This window comes from Pteropus alecto, unplaced genomic scaffold (assembly GCF_000325575.1).
Source record: "Pteropus alecto unplaced genomic scaffold, ASM32557v1 scaffold113, whole genome shotgun sequence".
Lineage (NCBI taxonomy): Eukaryota > Metazoa > Chordata > Mammalia > Chiroptera > Pteropodidae > Pteropus > Pteropus alecto.
This window is the reverse complement of record NW_006433949.1, coordinates 5,847,106-5,869,506: the sequence shown is the minus strand read 5'-3', so window position 1 is coordinate 5,869,506 and position 22,401 is coordinate 5,847,106. Positions and strand designations below refer to the sequence as shown.

Sequence of the window (22,401 nt, the reverse complement as noted above, 5' to 3'; positions counted from 1 at the left end):
ATTTTCTAGCTGTGTAACTTTAAGCAAATTACTTAAGCTCTCTGAGCCTGTTTTATCATCAGTAAAAAGGGGAAGATGATGAAACAATAACAATTATGCCAGAAGATTGTTGTAAGGTTGAAAAACCATGTATGTAAAGCCCTGAGCACAGTACCAAGCATATAGATGCATTCACCAAATGGTAGCTGGTAGCGGCGTTTAGGCATTTCCTGGGAGCAGGACCCTCTTCCTTTAAAGGCGAGGCAGGTGTGACCTTGATGGAGTGTGGGTATGTCGCCACCTGAAAGAGCCAAGAAGTTATCCTTAGCTGTTCTTTCCACTGAACAATGTGTTTTTCCCACGCTGTGCAGTACACACCTGTGCCTGGATCCCAGGCAGCAGGTCATGGTACAAAGTGTGTAGGAGCTTGGCAGTCTACCCAATGACAGCTGGGTCCATTCCTCTGCCACCTCTGTGTCCCCTGCAGAGATTTGGATTGTCACATTTAGCAGGTCTCTTTCCAGAAAGAGAAGGTTCTAGTAGCAGCCTGCCCCTCCCCGACCAGGTGCTCTGCCTAAGCCCTAACACGAGTTGCATGTGGGAATTTGTGCAGCCTGCCCTTGTGGAAGGCCTCTAGCTGGGTGGGGATGGGGAGAAAAGAAGGGAAGACTAACCCTCCTCGAGGCCTCCAGGGGCTTTCGGGGCTCCCACCGGCTACTACAATTCTCTGTCCTGAGGTGTTATTGTGCTAGCATAAGCACCGGATCCAACTCACATCTCGGTCTTGCTGTGTGACATTGGGCAGTCCTTTAACCTCTCTGAGCCTCAATCGTCTTCTCTGTAAAATGGAGTCTGGAATTGGACCTACCTCAGAGGTCTGTGCCAGGTTCTTAGCATGAGGCCTGGAATAGAGTGAGCATTCACTCTATTAGCCTTAGAGGATTTTGTAGCACCAGCTACTCCTCCCTTCTCAGACCACCCTCGCCAGGAGCGGTGCCTAGCCCTCTGTTTCATTCTGACCCCCACATGAGAGGGACTTCGCACTTTGCTGTCCAAGCCTGCCCTTTCCTTAGGCAGCCTTCACTCATTCTGGGGGATGTGGAGACAGAACCATCGGTCAGGCTGACACGGAGTCCTGAGCTAACACTACTCTCACTTCCAGTAGCTCTCACAGCCCTCGCCCGCTTCTGGGCTGGCACCGAGACAGGTATGTGACATCCTGAACAGCACTGCCAACAGAACCTTCCGTGATGATGGAAACGTTCTATATCTGTGCTGTCCAATACAGCAGCCACCAGCCACATGCGGCTGTTGCACACTTGAAATGCGGCTAGTGAAACTGAGAAACTGATTTTTAATATTATTTAATCATAATGAACTTAAATAGCCACATGTGGCTGGCTAATGGCTACCATTAGATGGTAGCACAGATGTAGAAACAGATAAAGAGACAGGTAGCATGAGAAAAGCCTGCGTCAAATGGGGACACAGTCAGGTCCAAGCAAATAAATTGCTTCCCCTTTCTGGTCCTCAGTTTCCGCATCTGCTTACTAAACGGTGTTTCAGTGTTAACTCAGCTAAAGGAACTTTCCTGGGGCTTCTGGTCTTGGGATGAAACAGAGAAGCCCTTCCAGATGGACTTCTTCTTCCTTGGCCTCGGCTCACGCTCAGGGGAAAAGTACAGAGAGATAGAATTGGGAGTGTGTGAGCAGAGGCCACAGGGTTAGGACTAGACCGACTGATTCTGCGCTGGCTCACACATAACATGACCTTGACCAGGGTGGAGGGAAATGGTTCGGTGGGGAAGAGGCAGGTGTATGGGTTCAAATCGGGTCATGGCCATTTCCAGCTCTACCCCAGGCTGAGCCTCAGTGTCCTCATCTGGAAAGTGGCCAAGGTGCATCCAAGATAAAAGATGATTCTACATCTCATGGCCACGTGATGAAAATAACACTTTACCTCTGTGATCTTCCTCCCCCAAACCCATAGCCAACCCCTAGTCTAATTATGAGTCAAATATCAGACACATTCCAATAGAGGAGCATCTTGTGTTATACCTGACCAGTATTCCTCACATTGTCAAGATCATCGACAACAAGGAAGTCTGAGAAACTGCCACAGCCCAGAGGGATCTGGAGACAGGACAATTTAAGATAGTGTGCTATCTTGGATTGGATCCTGAAACAGAAAAAGGACATTTGGTAAAAACTAAGGAAATCTGAATAAACTATGGGCTCGAGTTTATTAATATTACGTTTGATGATAATAATACATCAATATCGGTTCATTAATTGCAACAAATATACTATATTAATATAAGATATTAATATGAGGCAAAACTATGAGAGAGAACAGGACTGAAAAGTATGTGGGGACTTTGCTCAAGAAAAATAAGTAAATGAATAGATAATTAAAATAAAAACACGGGGTTGCTGCAGAGACCACATAGGAACTCAACAGTAGAACACTGAGTAAAACAATGATAAAGTATTACATATTGTGTGAAATATCTAGAATAGATAAATCTATAGAGACAAAAAGCAGATTCGTGGTTGTCAGGGGTTGGGAGAGAGTGACTACTAATGCGTACAGCATTTCCTTTGGGGAGGATGAAAATGTTCTGGAACTAGATAGAGCACCACACTGCGAATATATTAAATGGTACTGAATTGTTCACTTTAAAAATCAGATGGTTAATTTTATGCTATGTGAATTTCAGCGGAAAAAAATGTAATATAGACATTTGATATGACAGTTCTAAAACGTTTTTTTATTCTACAAGTCAGATCCAAGCCTTTGGGGGTTTTCTTACCAACCCACAGTGGGGAGTCGGGGGGATGGAATTGGTATAGTGGGAAAAAAAATAAAATGTGTACCTTAGAATCAGACATACCTAAGTTTAAGCCCCTGCTCCGCCATTTGCTAGCTGTGTGACCTGGAACAAGTTACTTCACTTTTCTGAACCCATCTCCTCACCTGCAAAATGCACAATTGACAGCAGCATTCAGTGAGACCCACAGCCCAAACCCAGTGACACAAGAAGACATGGAGGTAGCAGTCATTTCCTTCCAGTCCCTCTCTTCCCAGTTGTTCAATGGGGTTGATGGCTTTGCCAGCCCCCAACTCCTCCAATGATGAATCTGGGCTGAATGCCAAGGGGTGGGTGTGAGGGTCAAGATTCCAAGATGCGAGACTCCAGAAATAAATAACCCCTTTCATTAAAAGGTGCTGATGGTCAATACATACAAGCACTTCCATAGCCTCTTGCTGGCAGGGATTACTTGTCAATTAGGGTTACTCCTGCAACAGACAGGCTCAAGGACAACCCGAAATCAGCAGAGAGCAAAGCAAACACTACAGCCTTATCTTGGGCCCTCAAGGTGGCTATAAGGAGGTTGGCCTTAGGCAGCACAGTCTTTTCTCGCTTACCAACTTGACAACAGGATGAAACTCCTTGTGCTGGCTGCTCTGCTCACAGGTAGGCAAGTCTTTCCAGCTCCACCCACTTCATGGGCTAAGATCTCACTCCTCTGGAATGGGGACCACAGGTCCAGGGCGGGCCCGACTTGGAGTCTTTATTCAGGGTCCCTGTGGGGCTTAACTCCTATACTGGGATTATCTCAAATCCCCCCATAGCTGGCACCTTTCAACCTTCAGTTTTGAACTCAGATGACCGCTCAGAAAGGCCTATCCTGCCCGCCCAGGCTATGAGGGCCCCCTCTCCTTTCTTTCTACCTTATTAACTTGGTATAGCACCTATCTTTGCCTGCAATTTTTATCTTGTTGATTTATTTACAATTTTACTCCCTGACCACACCAAAGCTTGGGCTCCATAAAAGGAGGGGATAGTGTTGTTTGCATCATTTATGGAATGAATGAATGAAATCAGATACGCTGGAATTCAAATCCCACCCTACACATCCATCATGCATTCATTCATTCAACACTGATGGTATCAGAGCCACCAAGGTATAAGGCTCTGGGTTGAGATGAGGGAATCAGAGATGAATAAGCCACGCTCCCTGTGCGAAGAACACACACACACAAGCAGTAGCTCTGTGTAGGTCTGGCCTCTGCAAAGAGCAGAGCTGGCTGGATCACAGTGAGAGAAAACAGAGGGAAACAGGACTGGGGTCTGGAGATGGGCCAAGGTAGCCAGACCACTTCCATCTGAGCAGGTTCCAGGTCTCTACACCTGAACACAGTCTCTGTTGGCTGCCACCATGGAGGCTGCTCACAGGGGAGAGTGACCAGCTGCCACCCTTCCTTTGCCCTGGTGTTTAAGCAAGCACATGGGGAAGCTCTAGTGTGCACAGCAGATCAAAGAAAGAAAGGGTAAGGCATGTGGCAAAGCGACGATACTGGTGGCTGATTGAAACGGGACCCCCAAATCGTTTCATGCCATTTTGTCTTTAGGGCATCAAATCTCACAGGGTAAGGCTCTGCAAATGAAGTAATGGGGTATTTCTTCCCTGATTCTATTGTGCCAAGTCTAGTGCTTCATATGGGCAACTATTCAGCCAGAGTCAGACTTTTTAAACTAACTCAATAAATATTTGTTGAGCATCTACTATATGCCAAACACTTTCTTTTTGAGGGGTTTGCATTTATTTATTTATTTTCATTAAAAAGATTTTTTAAATTAAGTTTATTGGGGTAATGAGGAGTTTGCATTTAAATCAAGATCTTCCAGCCTTTTGAAAAGTGAGATGACAAGTGTGCCAGGCAGCAGGAACAGCAGGTGTGTGGGCCTTGAGGCAAAAAAAGATTGCGAATGGAAGGCCACAGAGGCCTCCTCATTATTCCTTGCACTCCTGCCCCACCTCAACCCCAACATTCCCCACTCATCCCCTTCATTTCAGATTCTCCTTACCCTGCTCCAATTTTCCACCCTCTAACACAATATCTGATTTCCCTATTTATTATATGTATTGCTTATTGGTTTTCTCCCTCACTAGGATCTAAGCTCAATGACTTTATAGATTTTTTGTTTTTATATATGTATATCCAGCTCCTAGATTAGTGACTGTCCAATAGTAGGTGTTCAATAAACATTTGCTGGATAAACGGTAGAGATAGTTTAAAGCCGTCTCCATTGAAAATACGTTCACGCAAAAACTAATACATAAATGTTAATATCGCTATTCATAAGAGTCAAAAAGTAAAAACAATCCAAATGCCCATCAAGTGATGAATGAATAAAATATGCGATCTGTACTGTGAAATATTATTCACCTGTGAAAAAGGAAGAAGTACTAATACATGTTATAACATAAATGAACCTCAAAACCGTGATGCTAAGTGAAAGAAGCCAGTCACGAAAGGTCACATCTGGTATGATTCCACTTATATGGAAGTGTTCAGAGTAGACAAATCCATAGGGACAGAAAGCAGATTAATGGTTGCCAGAGGAGAGGGTGGAAAGGGGACCTTTTGCTAATGAGTATCGGGTGTTCTTTTTGGGGTGATAAAATGTTCTGGAATCAGTGTTGATATCTGCACAACTCTGAATATACTAAACCACTGAATTATACACTTTAAATGGCTAAAATAGTGAATTTTATGTTATGCGAATTTGATCTCAATAAAATTTTTAATTTTTAATTTTCATTTTAAAAAATCTGTAGTCACTTTACCAGGTTTCTGTATCCAGCTTTCTTCCAAGGCGGCAGCTGCTAGAGATCAGGGGGCAGCAGGCACGTGTTGGGGCCCCTGGAGTGCTGGCAGAGCCAACCAGGAATGATTTGAACTCCGGCTATGTCTTTTTGCAGTGGGCGCTTCCGGAAGTGGCGTGTCCCCGCGGGCAGTGTGGCAGTTCCGCAACATGATCAAATGCACGATCCCCAGCAGTGACCCCTTCAAAGATTACAACGACTATGGCTGCTATTGTGGCCTGGGTGGATCCGGCACTCCCGTGGATGAACTGGACAGGTGAGTGATTGATCTGCAGGGACAGTGAGTGGAGTACCGGTGGAGCAGGGGGAGGGCACGAGCCAAGGATCTCACAAGAAAGGGGATTTGCATATTTGCTAAAGATAACATTCTTTCATATCTTGTCATATAAACAAATACGTTCCAAGAGGACCTTAAATTCAACGCTCCCTGTTGAGGAAGGAAAGCGGAACGTGGGAGATATGGGATAATGGGTGCTGCTGCCCTCTAGTGGCGAGACTTTGCAACACAAAACATCGTAGCATCTTCAGAATACGTGATTCCGAATGGGCGTATTCCTGCACCAATTTAAAAAATAGTCTTCAATAAACATGATAAAAGAACTAAAATTTTTTCAAGCTATAAAATCATGTAAGCTAAAATATCCCCCACCTGTTCCTGAGAGAGAGCAGGTGCAAGCTGACTTGCTGCTCCACACCTGCTTCTTCCTCAGCTCTGTCCTTTGACCTCTCCAGGTGCTGTCAGACACACGACAACTGCTACGGCCAAGCCAAGGAACTGAAAAGCTGCAAATTTCTCCTGGACAACCCCTACACCAAAAGCTACTCGTACTCTTGCTCTGGTTCAGAGGTCACCTGCAGCAGTATGTTTACCCCCTTGTTGGCTTGTAGGCCCTCAATAGGCATGGGGGTACATAATAGTAATGATAGCCACTATTTAGTGATCATTTCCTTAGTGCCAGGAAGTGTACCACTATTATCCCCATTTTACAGATGAGGAAACTGAGGCTCAGAAGGCTGAGCCATTGGCCCAAGGGCACACAGCTCATAAATGGTGGTGTTTGGTTTTTGATCACAGGTCTGTATGACTCCAAAGCTATGCCACTTTGTTATTTCATAAAAAGAGCTCAGAACTAGGCTCTTGTTACATGCCAGGTACTAGGAGAGGCGTGTATATGAGATAGGTTTTATTAATCTCATTTTGCAGCTTAGGAAACTGAGGCTCAAAAATAGTCATTTGCGCCAAATCACATGGTTTATGAGCGATAGGGTGGGCATTTGAACTCAGTTGCTTCTGATTTCAAAGTTTCTGGACTTAACAACTAAGTTATGCAGCGCTCATGGTAAAATACACGCCTCCATGATGGAGGTTCTGAAGAGAAGACAATTCAGAGAGATGAAGGGTATTGTCGCTACAGTACAAACGACATTGAAAGAACCATAATTCACATGCAAAATTGCCACGGAAAAAGTTACCTGGAATCCCACCATCTTAAGAAATAAACAGTTTCATGCCTCCGTGTTCCCATTTGCCCTTGTCTTTGGAACAAGGTTTATGTCATTCGAATCATGGCTAGGCATGTGACCCTAACCCTAACCTCAAGTCCTTTGTTCCTTCTACACGGAACACTTCCCACCACATATCTGCTTGGGTTATGCCGTCAGTCCAGATCTTTCTTTAGAGGTCGCTTTCTCAGTGAGGTCTTCCCTCACATTCTTTTGAATCCCATGCATACTCCCTCCATCTCTCCAGCATTCTCTGTCTTCTCTCTCTGCTTTATTTCCTCCACAGAATTTATCAACGTCTGATGTACCAAAGTTATTTCCTTATTGTCTATCTCTCCAATAGAAACTAAGATCTATAGGAATCTAGAGCAGTGTCTGGCATATAGTAGGTGCTTGGTAAATGATGAACGCAGAGGCTAGATACTATCTTGAATTCTGCTTTTTCTCACTTATCACCACTTTATGACCATTTTCCTGTATTGCCTCATAGTCGTCATTGTTATTCCTTTAATTGCTGCATAATGTGACTTAATTTGCTTATACAGTCCCCTGGGAACAGATAGTTGGGTCGTGGTCCACGTTGGAAAGTCAAATATATGGAAAATCATATTTTTGCACTACAATTTGATTGGCAAGGGTTCCTTGTTATGGATTCCAGACTCCTTTACAAATCTGATGAAAGTTATGGAGCCTCTCCCCAGGGGAAAGACATTCACACACATATGCATATTTATAAATAGTTTCTTTTAAATGCAGCTGCCCTCCCCCCCACCCACTGGGTCAAGAAGCCTGCATCACAATATTTATTCATATTAATTAACAATAACTCACTAAATAATTATCTCATTGTGCACTTTATAATCTAATTGCTAATTTATGCCTTAATGGGCATTCACTGGGCAAGGAAAACATTTGTGATTTTTAAAAGAAAAGAGCAGAGAGAAACAAAACTTTAATAAGATTATTGAAGGTAAGCAAAGATAGACAATTAAATTATGGATAATAAAGTTCAAACGCATTTTAAGTGTTATCTGTGCTGTTTCTCTTGGTTACAAAAGTAAACAAGGCCAAAGTAATGTAATTTCCAACTCTACAGAAATATATCATGGAAAGTGGAAGGCACCTATAATACTATTACACAAAGATAACCATTTGATATATATCCCTTAAAATTTTGGGGGGTTTACTAGTTTCCAAGATATTTTTCCTTTAATAAAATACCTTTAATAAAATAAAAATATTCCCACATATAGACATACTTAATTCTTTTAAATGTTTATATAATATCCTATTGTAATGATATTCTATAATTTTAAAAATATGTGCTTTAAAGTAGAGAAATTGGCTTACTAAATTTTGCTAAATTGAAATGAATAATACTTTGCTTCCTTAAGTGTTACATTTTAGTGTTTTCTATATGTTTTATACTTGCCTGTCTATGTTATCAGAGATCTGTAGCTATATGGGTTTTAAAAGCAGTGAGCTCATTTAGGAGTATGAAATAAATGTTCTGAAAGGCAGCGATCACATCCAGGATCTCCAGATAAAACACACGTTGCCCAGTTACATTTGACTTTGAGATAGACAACGAACAATTTTTTAGTCTATGTTCCAAACTTTGCATTCATCGTTTATCTGAAATTTTGGTATTTTTATTTGCTTAATCTGTCAACTCTAAATTTGCACCAATGGAACAGCCACTAAATTATTCCATTTAATTCTTCCTGCCCCTGGATTGTACAAAGCAGGATCCACCTTGGCTCAGTCCTCTCCTCTTGCTCTTTTCCAGGCAAAAACAAAGAATGCCAGGCCTTTATCTGCAACTGCGACCGCAGTGCTGCCATCTGCTTTTCAAAGGCCCCGTACAACAAGGCTTACAAGAATCTGGACACCAAGAAGTATTGTAAAGATTGAGTATTGCCTCTGGAAAGCATCATCCTTATGGCATTCACCTTACACTGTACCCTCCAATAAAGCACATTGTTGAAAAGCCTCACGTTTGGAGATTGTTTTATTCTTTATCTACTGAACATGACTAAGTCTCTTCCTAGTCTTTGTGAGCATCATTCTTTCCAGCCTTAGAAGTTGAATTAGATGGATATTTCCAGGAAGTGAGCACCATGAGACCTGAATAATGATTAACAACTGCTGATTATTTACTCTGAGACAGGATTGTATGTCTTGTCTCTAAATTCTCTGGACAGCCCTATGAGGTTCTGACACTGTTAGCAAATCTTATTTTTCTAAGCTGAGGCTCAACAGGAAAGATCACTTGCCCAATGTAATGTATCTTGTAAGTAGCAAAGAAGGAATGTAAACCAAGCCAGTCTAACAGAATGCACATTCTTAACCACTACCTTGCCCTGCCTGAAGAGGTAGGCTCTTGTTTCAGTATGAGCCAGACCTCTCCCCTTCTCATTTCTCTGCCTCCTTTTCCAATCATGTAAAACCATTTTTCTACAACTCTTTTCTTTTTCTAAGCCTTTCAAAGACTTCACCACACTCTACAAGCTGATTTTTACACTGCAGTCATCAAATATAATAAAATAACAGCTACTTCTTGACCACTTACTGCATATCATTCTTCGCTAAGGGCTTTCTTCATCTCATCTCATTAAATATTTGAATGTGCTGTGTGAGATTGATATTATTGCCCCTGTGCTATGCACAAGGAACTAAAAACTCAGAGATTGAGTCACTTGCCCAAGATCACACAAATGGCAGAGTCAGGATTTGACCAATTCTATCCCATGGCAATGCCTGAGCTCTTAACCACTAAGTTACTAGACCAAGTTTCTCTGCTGGGCTTTATGACTACACTGGCCCTGAAATTCACCAGAAAGAGCAGGGAAGGGAAGATAAGGAAACTGGATTAGGAAAGCAAAGATGAGAAAGGACAACACAGACTATGAGAAGCCAGCACTGAGCAGTTTTAAACCACCGGAGGTTAATAGAAGAGTGGCCACTGCTGAGTGTATGTGGTGGGCAGCAAAGGACAGTGTAGATTTGTCTTTTGATGAAGGGAGTGTGTGTGGATTTGTCTTTTGACCTAATTTCTCCCTCATTTCATTCATCCATTCAATGAATATTTATTGAATACTCACTTTGGGCTAGCCACCGTACAAAATGCTGAGAATACAATGTTTTTGAGGCTAGTCTCAAGGCAATAATTTATTGTTAGTAGCCGCCTTCAGTTTAATCATTTCTGAGGCTTTTTATCTTCCTCTTCAAACTGGTGTATGCTATGTTACATACACTATGCTCTATGCTCCAGATGGTGCCAAGCATTTTGAACAATTACTTCATCATCCTCAGAACACTTCTATAGTTGTAAGTATTATTACCTCATTTTACAGATGAGGAAACTGGCTCAAAGAGGCAAGTGATTTGTCAATGGTCACCCATTATAGATGGCACAGCTGAGACTGGAACACAAATCTGGATTATTAGGAAGAGTGATATCACAAATCTGGATTATTAGGAAGAGTGACATTAGGAAGAGTGAACTTGCCAAAGGCAGAGCGAGGTGTCTTAATCATTTTTGTATCCCTACTTGCCTACTACTGTACTTGACACACAGCGGGCACTTGATAAATAATTGCTAAATGTGGAACGAAATGTAGTTCATTAGCGCTCAGGCAAGAATGGGAATGTTTTCAAATTCAAATTCAACAAATTTAGATTGACGGCCATTCTGTGCACACTATGTTACAGTAGGATTGCAAGGGATGCAAAAATTAAATTAGACCTGGCCTCAGCCTTCAACGAATCGTAAGGATCATAAATGTCTTTCTTCGGTGGAAAGAAACTGCAAGTCCCTGTTTGGGTGGAAGAAAGGTAAGATTTCAGGAGACTGTTGCTTATTCCCACTCCCCTCCCCCCATAATAAAACAAACAACAGAGAGAGAAGAGTCACCTGAGGACACAAGCTGGGCTCTAAAAATATCCTCTGACTTAAAAACTTTTCTCTTTTTTATTATCCCAAAGGTTAGGGGAGAGAGAGGACACATTTCTTTAACAATCTTTTAATGAGCATCTGCTGGATGCTCATTAAAGTAAAGGGAATACGGGAAACACTAGAAGAGTGGCTGGAAAGATTTAAATGAATAAATAATTAAATAAACCGGACGGAGAGTAATTTAAAGTCTGGATTATAGCCTAGCGGCCACAGTATCCTCACAGTACTTAGAACATCTCACAGGCTTGTCAAATGATTGCTTAATGAAGATACAGCGCGGTACAATGGTTTGCCGCAGTCCGTGAAAAAACACGTGGCTGTATTTACCTTTTGGGATCACGTGATTCTCCGCGCCCAATCCTGTGAATGCGCCCGCGAGGGATTTCGGAGTAGGAAATGTGATTGGGTATCTCGTGGGCACGTGGTTCTCGATTTCTCTTTTCTATTGGTGAACAGAGGTCCAGCTTCCGGCCTACCTCCGCGCCAGACTCAGACCCCGCCTCTCTCGGGCGTAGGGCCCTCGCCAGCGCAGGCGCAGTGGTTGGTAATAGTTCCTTGAGGTGGCCTCCAAGGGAAGGGGGGCCCCAGTACACCCTTCTCCTGAGGCAGCATCCCACGGGAAGGACAGATCGAGTGTGACAAGAAGGCGAACACACGGGGATGTGACGTTGGGTCCAACTTTCCTGCCATGTTCGTCCCTCTCTGGGTCTCTTACCCCCTATGCACACTCTCCTCTTTTCCCAGCCCCCCGCGACTTTCTAGTTGGTAACTCCCTCGTTGCTTTTATCCGGGCAAGAGCCGGGGGCGCGGGGCCAGGAAAGTGTGCTAGGACTCAAGGGGAGAGGCAAGTGAGTTTTAGGCAGAGCCAAAGGCCTCTCGGTGCGTCTTAAGTCCACACTTGAATCCCCACCCCCACCTTCAAGAGGGAAAAAAAAAAAAAGGCGAAAGGATTTGCAGTTCTGACCTCCATGCTTTTGTATTTATTGTTCCCTCCAGTTGGGATGGCCCCCTTTTCCCACCTGGTGAACGCTTATTCATTTTACAGGATCTAGCTTGGGTCACTTATGTAAGTTTCTTGAGCCTTGCCCTTCCTTCCCAAAATACAGTTGCTTAGTTACCCACTGGGTTTCTGCAGCGTTAAAGAGAGCAGGATGGACCCGGTTTGATTACTGAACTGGTCACCCTAGGTGACATTTGGGCAAGGCATGTAAGTTTCAGGATCCTCATCTTTCAAAAGAAATAATAGTGTGCAGATCATAGGGTTGGTTGTAGGAATGAGGTGAATCCATGCGTTGTAAAACGCTTCGTACAGTGCTTGTTGTATCGTAAATGTTTAATAAATATTATTTCCCAAGGGAATGGAGAAGGAAGAATATTCACATTTTATTTTCTTTAGAAAAGCTTTATTACATCAAGCAAGACTTGGCTTTCATAATTTTTTAAGAAGACAAACAGGTACACAAAAAGGAAAGGTGGCCCAGGAGAAGACTCCTCTGAGTCTACTTAAGTAAATAGGGCACAAAGGTTTGGCAAGTGATGGCTTCCTTACCCACTATCCCACCCGCCTCCCATATCCTAATTGTAGTGGCTGACATTTGTTTACTTTGTGCCAGGCACTGCTGTGAGCTTCACACACATCATTACCTTGTTTAATCTTCATGACAGCCCCATGAGGTAGCTACTATTATCCTCGTTTATAAAAAAGACTGAAGATAAAACAATATGCCCAAGCTCACTTAACTAGTAAGTAGCAAGAAATGGATGGAAATCCAAGTCAGTCCGTAGCCTAAGAGTTTCAGTTCCATGCTATATTCCTTTTCTAATAAATTGAGAGAGAAAAAAAAGCAACACTTCTTTCTTGGATAAGGTTTTTTTTTGTTTTTGTTTTTTTCTTCCTTCATGAAGTAGAATTTAACTGCTTTGTAAAAAAAGTAAAAAATCTGGATCTGGGGGTGGTTCCATAGTGTAGCGGTTAGCACGTCTGCTTTACACGCAGAAGGTCCTGGGTTCGCACCCCAGGTGGAGCCATGGACCATACCATGGGTGCGCCAGGTCCTCTGGGTATGCCAGGGGCACCAGGCCCTGGGTGCACGCCTGTGGGAGGAGATGCTCCACCTTCAGAGATCCAGTTTTTAAGGGGAAACAGCAACATCCATAGGTCAGGGTGGAAGTCGGGGGCGGAAGATTAAAGAGGGGGAAAAAATATTCTGGATCTTAGAGCACCATCCTGAACCTCAACAAGAATGATATATCTGGAATTAACTATTATATCTGGTGGCAACCTCTGCTATCCTAGGAGCAGGGTGACCAATCATCCTGGTTTTAGCACTGAAAGTTCTGCAACTCAGGAAACCCCTCAGTACTGGGTGCCTGACCTAAGCGTGTTGAATTTCTTATTGGTCCTTCCTTTGATCCTCCCAGGAAAAGCTCAGCATTCACTGAAGACTGATTTTTATGCATGTTCAAGCATCTCTTGTGGGATTTTTATTGAGCTGATGTTTTACAAAATGCTTCACAAGCTGCTTGGGGGATAATGTGCTCAATAAATACTACTATTTAAGGGACAGGTGAGAGAAAGATGTTCAAATTATGACAGGATAAGAAAGAAAATATGAATCAGTGGGAAGGAAGTTTCACATGTTATGTACCCATTTGCCTTTGTGACTCCTACTTACTAAAACTGTGATAGCAAAGCAGAATTGTGGAAGCAACTGAAGGAGAGTCTGATGGAAAGTCATACCCAAAGTTGGGCTTATGCAGTTAGAACCATGTAAGCAGGGCAGTGACATACTGATAGTGCACACTAGTAGATGCTTGTTGTTCAAATTGAGGGCATTTATGGTGGCTTTGGAACTGCCACGCTGGTAGAAAGCTAAAGATGTAAAGTAAGGAGACGTGAAAACCATCACCTTCAGGAAATACCAAGCTTCTCTTGAGACAAATTTTTTGGAAAGAATTCCATCTCAGGAGGAAATGTGAACAAAAAGAACATTCCTAAGGCCCTCAAGACTTCGTTTCAAGAATCATGTCAGCATTAGGTGATGAAAGAGCCTGCCTGCCCTCCTTGGCAACCTAACCTACTCTCCACTGCCCACCACATTTTAACCTTTTCTGGTCTCCTTGGCCAGGTGTACTGCTGGCTTCTGCTTCTACTTCAGGCTGACTTCTTTCTAACCATAATCTTCAGACAAATGAGAAGCACTGCTGTTTAAAAACAAAAGATCCAAGTGGAAAAATCTACTTGGATTATGGTCCTGGCTCTGAAACTACATACTGTGGCCTTATGTAAATGTGGATCTTAGTTTCCTCAAAAATGAAGGTGCGGGGGGAGGGGAGGTGGACTAAATTTTCTCTCATTCTGTCATTCCATGCATGACACTTTCTGGTAGAGAATAGGTGCGGGAGAAATACCACATCCTCTGTGAGCCACTTTAGGAAAGAGGTTGTATCTTTGTAACCTTAGTACCTGAATATAATGTCTGTCAGTAACCATTTGTGAAATTTGTGAATGAGAATAGCTTGAGATTCAAAAGATTCAAAAGACTCAGGTTTGAGTACAATTATTGGTACTGATTCTAAATAACTGAGCAAATCTGGTTCAAAGCATTTAAGATCTCTATCTGCAAAAAAAAAAAAAAAAGGGGGGGCTGGAATGAGATTTAAAACAACCTTCTACCTCTTTAGAATCAATTATTTGCTATGAGCAAACCTACAGTTGTGCTGCTGAAAAGAACTCTGTTTTCTCAACATCTTGGGTCATTCTAGTTAACTGAAATGTGCTTCCTAGGCAGGTATAGGATGAACATGTATTGCCTGCCCCAGTTGTAGACAAAAGACTACCAGAATAGGCTGTGATTCTTTTATCCGCTTCACCTTTTGATGAGATTGTGCAGAAAGCTTTAGCTTGGTACAATGATTCTGGCTAATGCAGTAATCAAACAAGTCTTGCTGCTTTCCTCGGCAGAAACAAATCAATTTAAGATCCCACTTGGGAATTCACTGTTTCCTCTCTACGGACTAGGTTCAAGGCAGGTGTCTCATTCTGGCTGAAATCAAGCAGAAATCCTTAGAGAACCGTGTGATAAAGCCCCATTTGCTTTTAACTGATTAAAAAACATAAGTACAGACCACATATCTGGTATACTATTTTAAAAATGATCCCTTTATTCTTTGGTTAATAAATTCATTCATAGGATTCTCATCTTTTCAAAAAATATATCAAACCGGTTCAGTCAAAGACATTTAACCATTTGGAATTGTAAATTAAGTCATTTCCTTCTCCCTTGAGCCTCTACATTAGTGAAATCCCTGGGCGAGCACTCCAGAGACCATTCTGGCCTCCATAGTTCCTGGGCCATTCTGCCTGGTGAGATAAAAAGGAAGCGGAAGCAGTTTTCCTATCAGGAGAAGCTGCTGCTTCAAAAAAGTCTTTCTTCAGGGAAAAATCTCATCAGCCTGAAGATTCTTAACTCCTTGACTTTGAAACCTGCCCAGTTCAGAGATGTGCTGGCAGAGAGATGTTGGTTTGCTGCTCTCTGCAGGCTGCACTCAGCTTCGATTCGTTAGAGGAAGAAGGGATGAATCCTTAGGGATCTGAAAAGAAAAGGAAACAAGTTAATTCCAAAAATAAGCCAAGAGTGGGGTGGGGAAAATTCAAACAAATATAGCATTTAGGACATGTAAATATGGCCACTATATAGTGTTAAGTGAAACAGGATATAAAACAGTATGATTCAATTTTTGTCAGAACAGATTTAGTTATACCAGAATGCTAAACTTTGGTTATCTCAGTGGTAGGATTATGGGTAACTTGAATTATATTCTTTTTACTTATCTGTATCAACTAAACTTTCTATAATAAATATGTATCATTTTAGTAATAAGAAATTAGTTAAAAAGTAGTTGTGCCAAGGGGACTTATTTCGTGCTAGTCGTGTCCTGTTCCTTGAGCTAGATGCTGTAGGTCTTAATCAGGCTGCCGGCTTATGAAACATGGACTGCTCTATATGTAGAGTTCAATTAAAATAGTTTTTAAAAAGTAGTTGTTACAGGAACTCTCATTCATTACTGGTGGGAATGCAAATGGTGCAGCCATTTTGGAAGACAGTTTGGCAGTTTCTTTCAAAATGGAACGTGCTTTTACGATCCAGTAATCTCACTCCTTGCTATTTACCCAGATGGGCTGAAAACGTATATCCACGCAAACGCCTGCACACGGACGTTTATAGCAGCTTTATTTATAACTGCCAAAAACTTGGAAGCAACCAAGGTGTCCTTCAGGAGGTGAATGATAAGTACGGTGTGAGTGTGGGCAGGGACAAGGGGGCATATGGGGACTCTCCACTTTCTGCCCAATCCTGTGAGCCTAAAATTGCTTTTTAAAAAAAGTGGTTGTAATTGTATTAACCAATGTTACCCCAATAAACTTAATTAAAAATTAAAAATAAATAAATGATAAAAACAAACAAAAAAATGGTTGTAGTCTTCTGGGAATAGAATAAAAACAAACTGTAAACATTAAACAAGGGAATTGTACGGTATGTGACATATCTCAATAAAGCTGTTTATATTTTTAAGTGATTGCACTCACATTAAAATTGATATAAAGTACAGACACAATATGGATGAACCTCATAAACATTGTGCTAAGTAGAGAAGCCACATGCAAAAGGCTACATACTACATGAAATGTCTAGAATAGGCTGAAACAGAAAGATTAGTTGTTGCCAGCAACTAGTGGGGTGCAGGGGGGACAACTGCTAATGGGTACAAGGTTTCTTCCTGAGATGATGAAAATGTTCTGGAATTAGATTGGTACAGAGCTTTACCACTTCCTGAGCGTACTAAAAACAACTGCATACTTTTAAAGGGCGAACTTTATGGGATGTGAATTATATCTCAATAAAGCTGTTATTTTTAAGAAACAGAAAAAAGTCATGGCAGATTTTGGAACATTGTTTTAAATAGCTATGTGCCTAGAATTTGAAAATCATAGTCTTTCAACAGTATAGCGTGATGTACATTAAAAAACTAATTAAAAATGGCCATACATTAAGAAGCCTAGAATCGAGTACATTTTTCCAGTGCTCTCACTTGAATGGGAACTGGAATCTGATATCTGAGAAGGCATTTACCGTTAGCAGCAGGACACAAGTGAAAGTCCCAGCTTCTGGCTCAGGAACGTCAGACTGTGTCAGTATGGGTCTATTAAAGGCAGCAGCTCCCCACAACGAGAATCCAGTTTCAGACACGCCAAGTCATCCGACCGCGTGGGCCCAATATTCAGTATTGCAATTGGTAGCTTCTTCTCCCGTGCAGTGAGGATAAACCTGTAACCAGAGTACACCTGTGCGAGGAGACACAGGTAAGAGATCTCTAGATGCAGGAAGACAGAAACCAAACTGGGAGCCTCTCGGGACAGTCACCACCCTGACCAAGTCAGATACCTGCAAGGACGATCCCACCACCAAGAGAGAGTCGGCTTCTCTGATCCGCCTGTGCACAAAGTCCACCTTGTCAGGGTTCACCGTGTCCCCGAAGAAAACGACGTCTGGTTTCAGGGGGCCACCACATCGAGCGCAGGATGGGACTCGAAAGCTCTGTACCTGCTCCTCAGTGAGAAAGACATCTCCATCAGGAGCCACGCCATGGGCCTCAGCACTCCAGGTGGGGTTCAGGATTTCAAAACGCTCCTGCAGCACCCTGCGGGAAGTCTGTTCACCACAATCCAAGCAGAGGACCCTGAAACCAAAGAGGAGACTGACTGATCGGTCTGTCCTGGGGAAGAACGAAGCTGTCAAAGACATTTCATCCCCAGCCATTTACAGCCCCTCCATCATGGCTTCCTTTTCCTAACACCCACAGTTTCTTCTCCATTTTAGGAATACCTTCTCTTGACCTCCTTAGCTACCCCCGTTTCTCACCTTCTACTGCCAAACCTTCTAGAACAAGTAATGTACACTTGTTTCCTTACTATATGCTCCTTGCTTAACCTTCCGCCAGCTCATTTTTATCCTTAACTGCCAATTCTTTACCAAATGATTTCCTGAATACCCAAACCAGTTTTTCCCTCCATTCCCTTTCTCTGCTGTCCTCATCTGCTATAATTGTCGTGACTCATCCCCATCCTTTCTTTAAAACACTTTCTCTCCTTGCTGTCTATGACACGGTGTCTTCCGGTTCTCTTGTCAGCTCTCTAATCAAGAGAACATGAGCTCCATGAGGGCAGGAACTTTAAGTCTTGCCCTCTGTTTGGCAAGACCACCGCTCTCGACCACTGCTCATGACCAAAAGGTGCCCAGTAAACAGCTGTTGGAGGAATGAAAGGTTGTTTAGTTGGTTCCTCCCCTGCTCCTTGATCCTCTAGCTTGTTTTCTTTCTACGTTCCTAACCTTGGGGATTCTCCATTTTCACGGCTTCAGTGCTTCTGTGCTGGTGGCTTCCCCTGCATAGGACTCCACGTCTGCTCTCTCTCCCAAACTCGAGTCCAATTCCAAGTCTTCTTGACTGTCCTGCCAAGTTTACGTTCTGTCTTTGACCACTCCTCCCCAACTTCTCCATCACCATCATTTAACTTCTCCAGTTACTTGGGCTGAAACCCTTGGAAAAAAACTTGTTACCCCTTTTTCTCCTTTTTATCTAGTCAGCTATCAGATTATGTTGACTTTTTTTTTTTTTTTTTACTTAAAAGGATCCTCTGAAATGACAAGTCTTGGATTTGTTTTAAACTATTTAAGAAGAGATGAAAAAAAGAGATAAAGTAGACATAAAATCTTTGAATCTGAGCAATGGTATATAGGAGTTCATTATACTATTTACTTTTGTGGATGTTTGAAATTTTCACCATTAAAAAAAAAAAAAACTTTTAATGGACCCATAGCCATCATTAGTTCTTTCATTCCTCTGATGTCACCTTAGTCTGGGTCCTTCAGGCTGACCCTGAGCCACTCTTTCTAATCCTGTCTAGCCTTTCCTCAAATGCTATTTTTGTCATGTTGCTTTCTTGCTCAGAAACCACTAACGGCCCGTTTTGGTCTCTCACAGCAGACCCAAATTGCACTGCATGATTTTCAGATGCATCTGTGAGTTGGGTCTAGCCTTCCCAGACATCTGACTTCATAGCAGTCTCCACAGAGGCCAGACCAGACTCCTCTGGGCTCTACAAATTCCTTTCGTTTAGAAAGCCCTCTTTTCCCTCTTTGCCTGGTCAAATCTGAGCCAGTCTCAAGCCCCACCTTACACATAAAAGCTGTCCTCATTTCTCCGATCTTTACTCAGTCTGTTTCTTTAAACTTGTAAAGCATGTCTACCGAGGACCACACAATTTAACAATCACGTGTGGAGTTGTTTGTCATTAAACATGTTATTTTTGGGTCTCTCTCAAACAGATTACAAAGTTCTCACATATAAAGTAGACCGTATTTTATACTTTGGTTTTGATCCTGCCACACCACCAAGTAGCACGCCAGCACACACCACATGTTACAGGCACCCAATAAATATTTTACAATTGGCAGGAGGATCTCTGGGGCTTTAAGATAAGGAAATGGTCTCCAATTAGCTACAAGTTATTGCCAGGGCTGCATGGATTCCTTCCATCAATATTTACTGGGTTCTGACTATATGCCAGGCTATAGTGTGTTCTATGTGTCTGGGCACCAGACGCAGCAGTTTGTAGCATATGCTGTTGGGCCTCTGCTCATAGTCCCTTCAACACACCTAGAGGTCACTGCATGCAGTTCTCTTTTAAGCAACTTCCTGTGGCTGAGGAAGCCTTCTCTGGAGGAGCAGAGTCAGTGTTAGGGACTTAATTCCCCAAGAGTGACCTGCGCCCAGTGACGGATCGGAGATGGTAGATAAACACCCCAGCTTCCTTGGTTTTCAGTGAGACAATCCTGAAGCCTTCTCTAAGGCAGTCAAAGGGCCCTCACTAAACTGAGCTCCAGCTGCCCGAAGCAGTAACCCATTTATTAGCGTACCCTTTCTTGGTTTTCCTCCCTTCCCCGATTCACTTCCCCACTCCCTCACTGAGTTTGCTGAGATCACCTCCCAAATAAACGACCTACTCCCAAATCCTTTTCTCAAGGTCTAACGAAGACAATAGTGATCAAGATGGCCAAGGTGCCCGCTCTTATGGAGCACACGTTTCTGCGTTCAAACCGTTTAGACCTTCCTGCACCTGTGCATGCATCCGTGGAGTTCTGTCAGGCGCTGGCTCCCCGCCTTGGTGTGCAAGGCGTCCACATTTTGGGTCACCAACCAGTACAGCTTTCCGAGTCTTTCCCAGTTGCTCAGAGTCCAGTGTGCGGGGTTAGGCTGGTGGGAGGAGAACTGAGGCCAGCCCACAAAGTTTCTGGCCCAGTACCGCTGGCGGACTGGGGCACTCCGAACAAAATCCCCATGCTGGATGGGCCGCCGGTCAGTGCGGGCATAAAGTCCCACCTTTTCTGACCTGTAGTCTGGGATCCCCGACTCGGTGGAGATTCCTGCCCCGGTCATCACTAGGAGTCTCTTGGAAAGGGTGATGAAGCGCTGTAACTCTTTGACCTTCGCAGGGTCTGCAGGAGGACTTGGTGGCACAAATAACCCAATGGAGCCACGTGAGCAATGCCGGCTGAGGTTCACCATCCAGCAGCCTTTCGCTGCCCTGAAAGTCAACCCAAAGCTCATTCTCATTCTAGAGAGAAAGAAACCTCATGAGAAACCCAGTTATTTACTTATTTATTGAGGTATAACTGACACATAACATTAATTTCAGGTGTGTGACATAGTGATTCAATATATGTATATATTGTGAAATGATCACAAGAAGTCTAGTTATATCCATCACCATATATAGTTACAAAAATTCTTTTTCTTGTGTTGAGGACTTTTAAGATTTAATCTCTTAGCAACTTTCAAACATGCAATACAGTATTTTTAACTCTAGTCACCATGCTGTACATTATACCCCCATGACATTTATTTCATAACTGGAATTTCATACCTTTTGATGACCTTCAGTCATTTTCCCCATCCCCCAACCCCTGCCTCTGGCAACCACCAATCTGTTCTCTGTATCTGTGAGCTTGAGATTTTGTTTTGTATTTTAGAAATTCATTTTTAAGAACAAAGGTAACCATCAACTGATGAATGAATGGATAAACAAAATGTGGTCTACCCACACAGTGGAATATTATTCATCTATAAAAATGAATGAAATTCTGATATTTGCTACAGTATAGATAAATACTAAAAACATTATGCTAGGTATAAGATGCCAGTTACAAAAGGACAAATACCATATGATTCCACTTATATGACGTCCAGAATTGGCAAATCCATAGTGATAGAAAGTAGATTAGTAGTTGCTGGGAGCAGGAGGAAGGGAGAATGTATCAGAACTCCATTCGTTTTTATAGCTGAAAAACAAAGGTATGATCTAGGCACTGAGCATCAACACCTGCTAACATTACAAAAAGAGAGGACCAGAATTATGAGACTCTTGACAGGAGAGCACACTGCCACCCAAGATGTCTGAGCAAAAAAAATTTAATTTGATCCTGATCAAGTCTCTAGAGCTAATTAACAATTATAGGAACTATAGAGACCAAAGCAATGTGTTAGATGATGCCATTTGTTAATTGGCAAACTCCAGGACAGACAAATCAGTTTCTCCAACAAATAAATTGCAAAAGATAGATGTACAGAGATATGAAGGGGAATTTATAGATTAAAATTTAAAGACCAACCGATTGTAATCTGTAGGCCTTATTTGGATCCTGATCCAAACAAACTTTTAAAGTATGACACTTATAAGACAATCGGAATATTAAACATTAACTGGATGTTTAATATTAAGAAGCTACTATTAATTTTTTAATGTATGACAAATAGCATTGTGAACTTTAAAAAAAGTTCATCCTACGGAGCTATAGATTGAAATATCTGGATGAAATGCTACATGTGGCAGGATATGCTTCAAAATAACATGGGGGTATCTATGGCCATGCCACGCTGAACGTGCCCAATCCCGTCTGATGTCAGAAGCAAAGCAGGGTCGGGCCTGGTTAGTACTTGGATGGGAGACCACCTAGGAATACTGAGTGCTGTAGGCGTTAAAATAATAAAATAATAATAATAATAATAATAATATGGAGGTGGCGGAGTAGATAGGAGTATATAAATGAAACAAGTTTAACCAAGAGTTGTGAATTATTGAAGCTGGGTGATGGGTCCATAGATCTGTGTTCATTATATTATTCTATCTGCACAATAAAAAAAAAAAAAAAAATTTAGCAATTCCTT

At 42.4% G+C, this 22,401-nt stretch overlaps 2 protein-coding genes and 1 pseudogene across 3 annotated transcripts in view; 2 read left to right on the top strand and 1 right to left on the bottom strand.

Moving 5' to 3' along the window:
* The first annotated feature begins 5,767 nt into the window (after positions 1–5,767).
* PLA2G1B (phospholipase A2 group IB) lies at positions 5,768–9,150 on the top strand. Its single transcript, XM_025044536.1, has 3 exons — positions 5,768–5,910; positions 6,387–6,514; positions 8,947–9,150. Exons 1-3 carry the CDS (start codon positions 5,804–5,806, stop codon positions 9,069–9,071), a joined length of 360 nt encoding a protein of 119 aa, XP_024900304.1. The 5' UTR covers positions 5,768–5,803; the 3' UTR covers positions 9,072–9,150.
* A 6,117-nt stretch (positions 9,151–15,267) lies between these two features.
* SIRT4 (sirtuin 4) overlaps positions 15,268–22,401 on the bottom strand; it is a 9,602-nt gene continuing 2,468 nt past the window's right edge. The window contains exons 2-5 of one of the 2 annotated variants that reach the window (XM_006908609.3): positions 20,294–20,791; positions 17,562–17,856; positions 17,250–17,461; positions 15,268–15,708 (exon numbers count right to left, since the gene is read on the bottom strand). In XM_006908609.3, the coding sequence (XP_006908671.1) occupies positions 17,309–17,461; positions 17,562–17,856; positions 20,294–20,790 (945 nt within the window). In that variant the 5' untranslated portion in view covers position 20,791 and the 3' untranslated portion in view covers positions 15,268–15,708; positions 17,250–17,308. The remainder of the gene's footprint in view (positions 15,709–17,249; positions 17,462–17,561; positions 17,857–20,293; positions 20,792–22,401) is intronic. The other variant, XM_015586796.2, reaches the window with a different exon arrangement.
* LOC112477259 lies at positions 22,093–22,211 on the top strand (annotated as a pseudogene).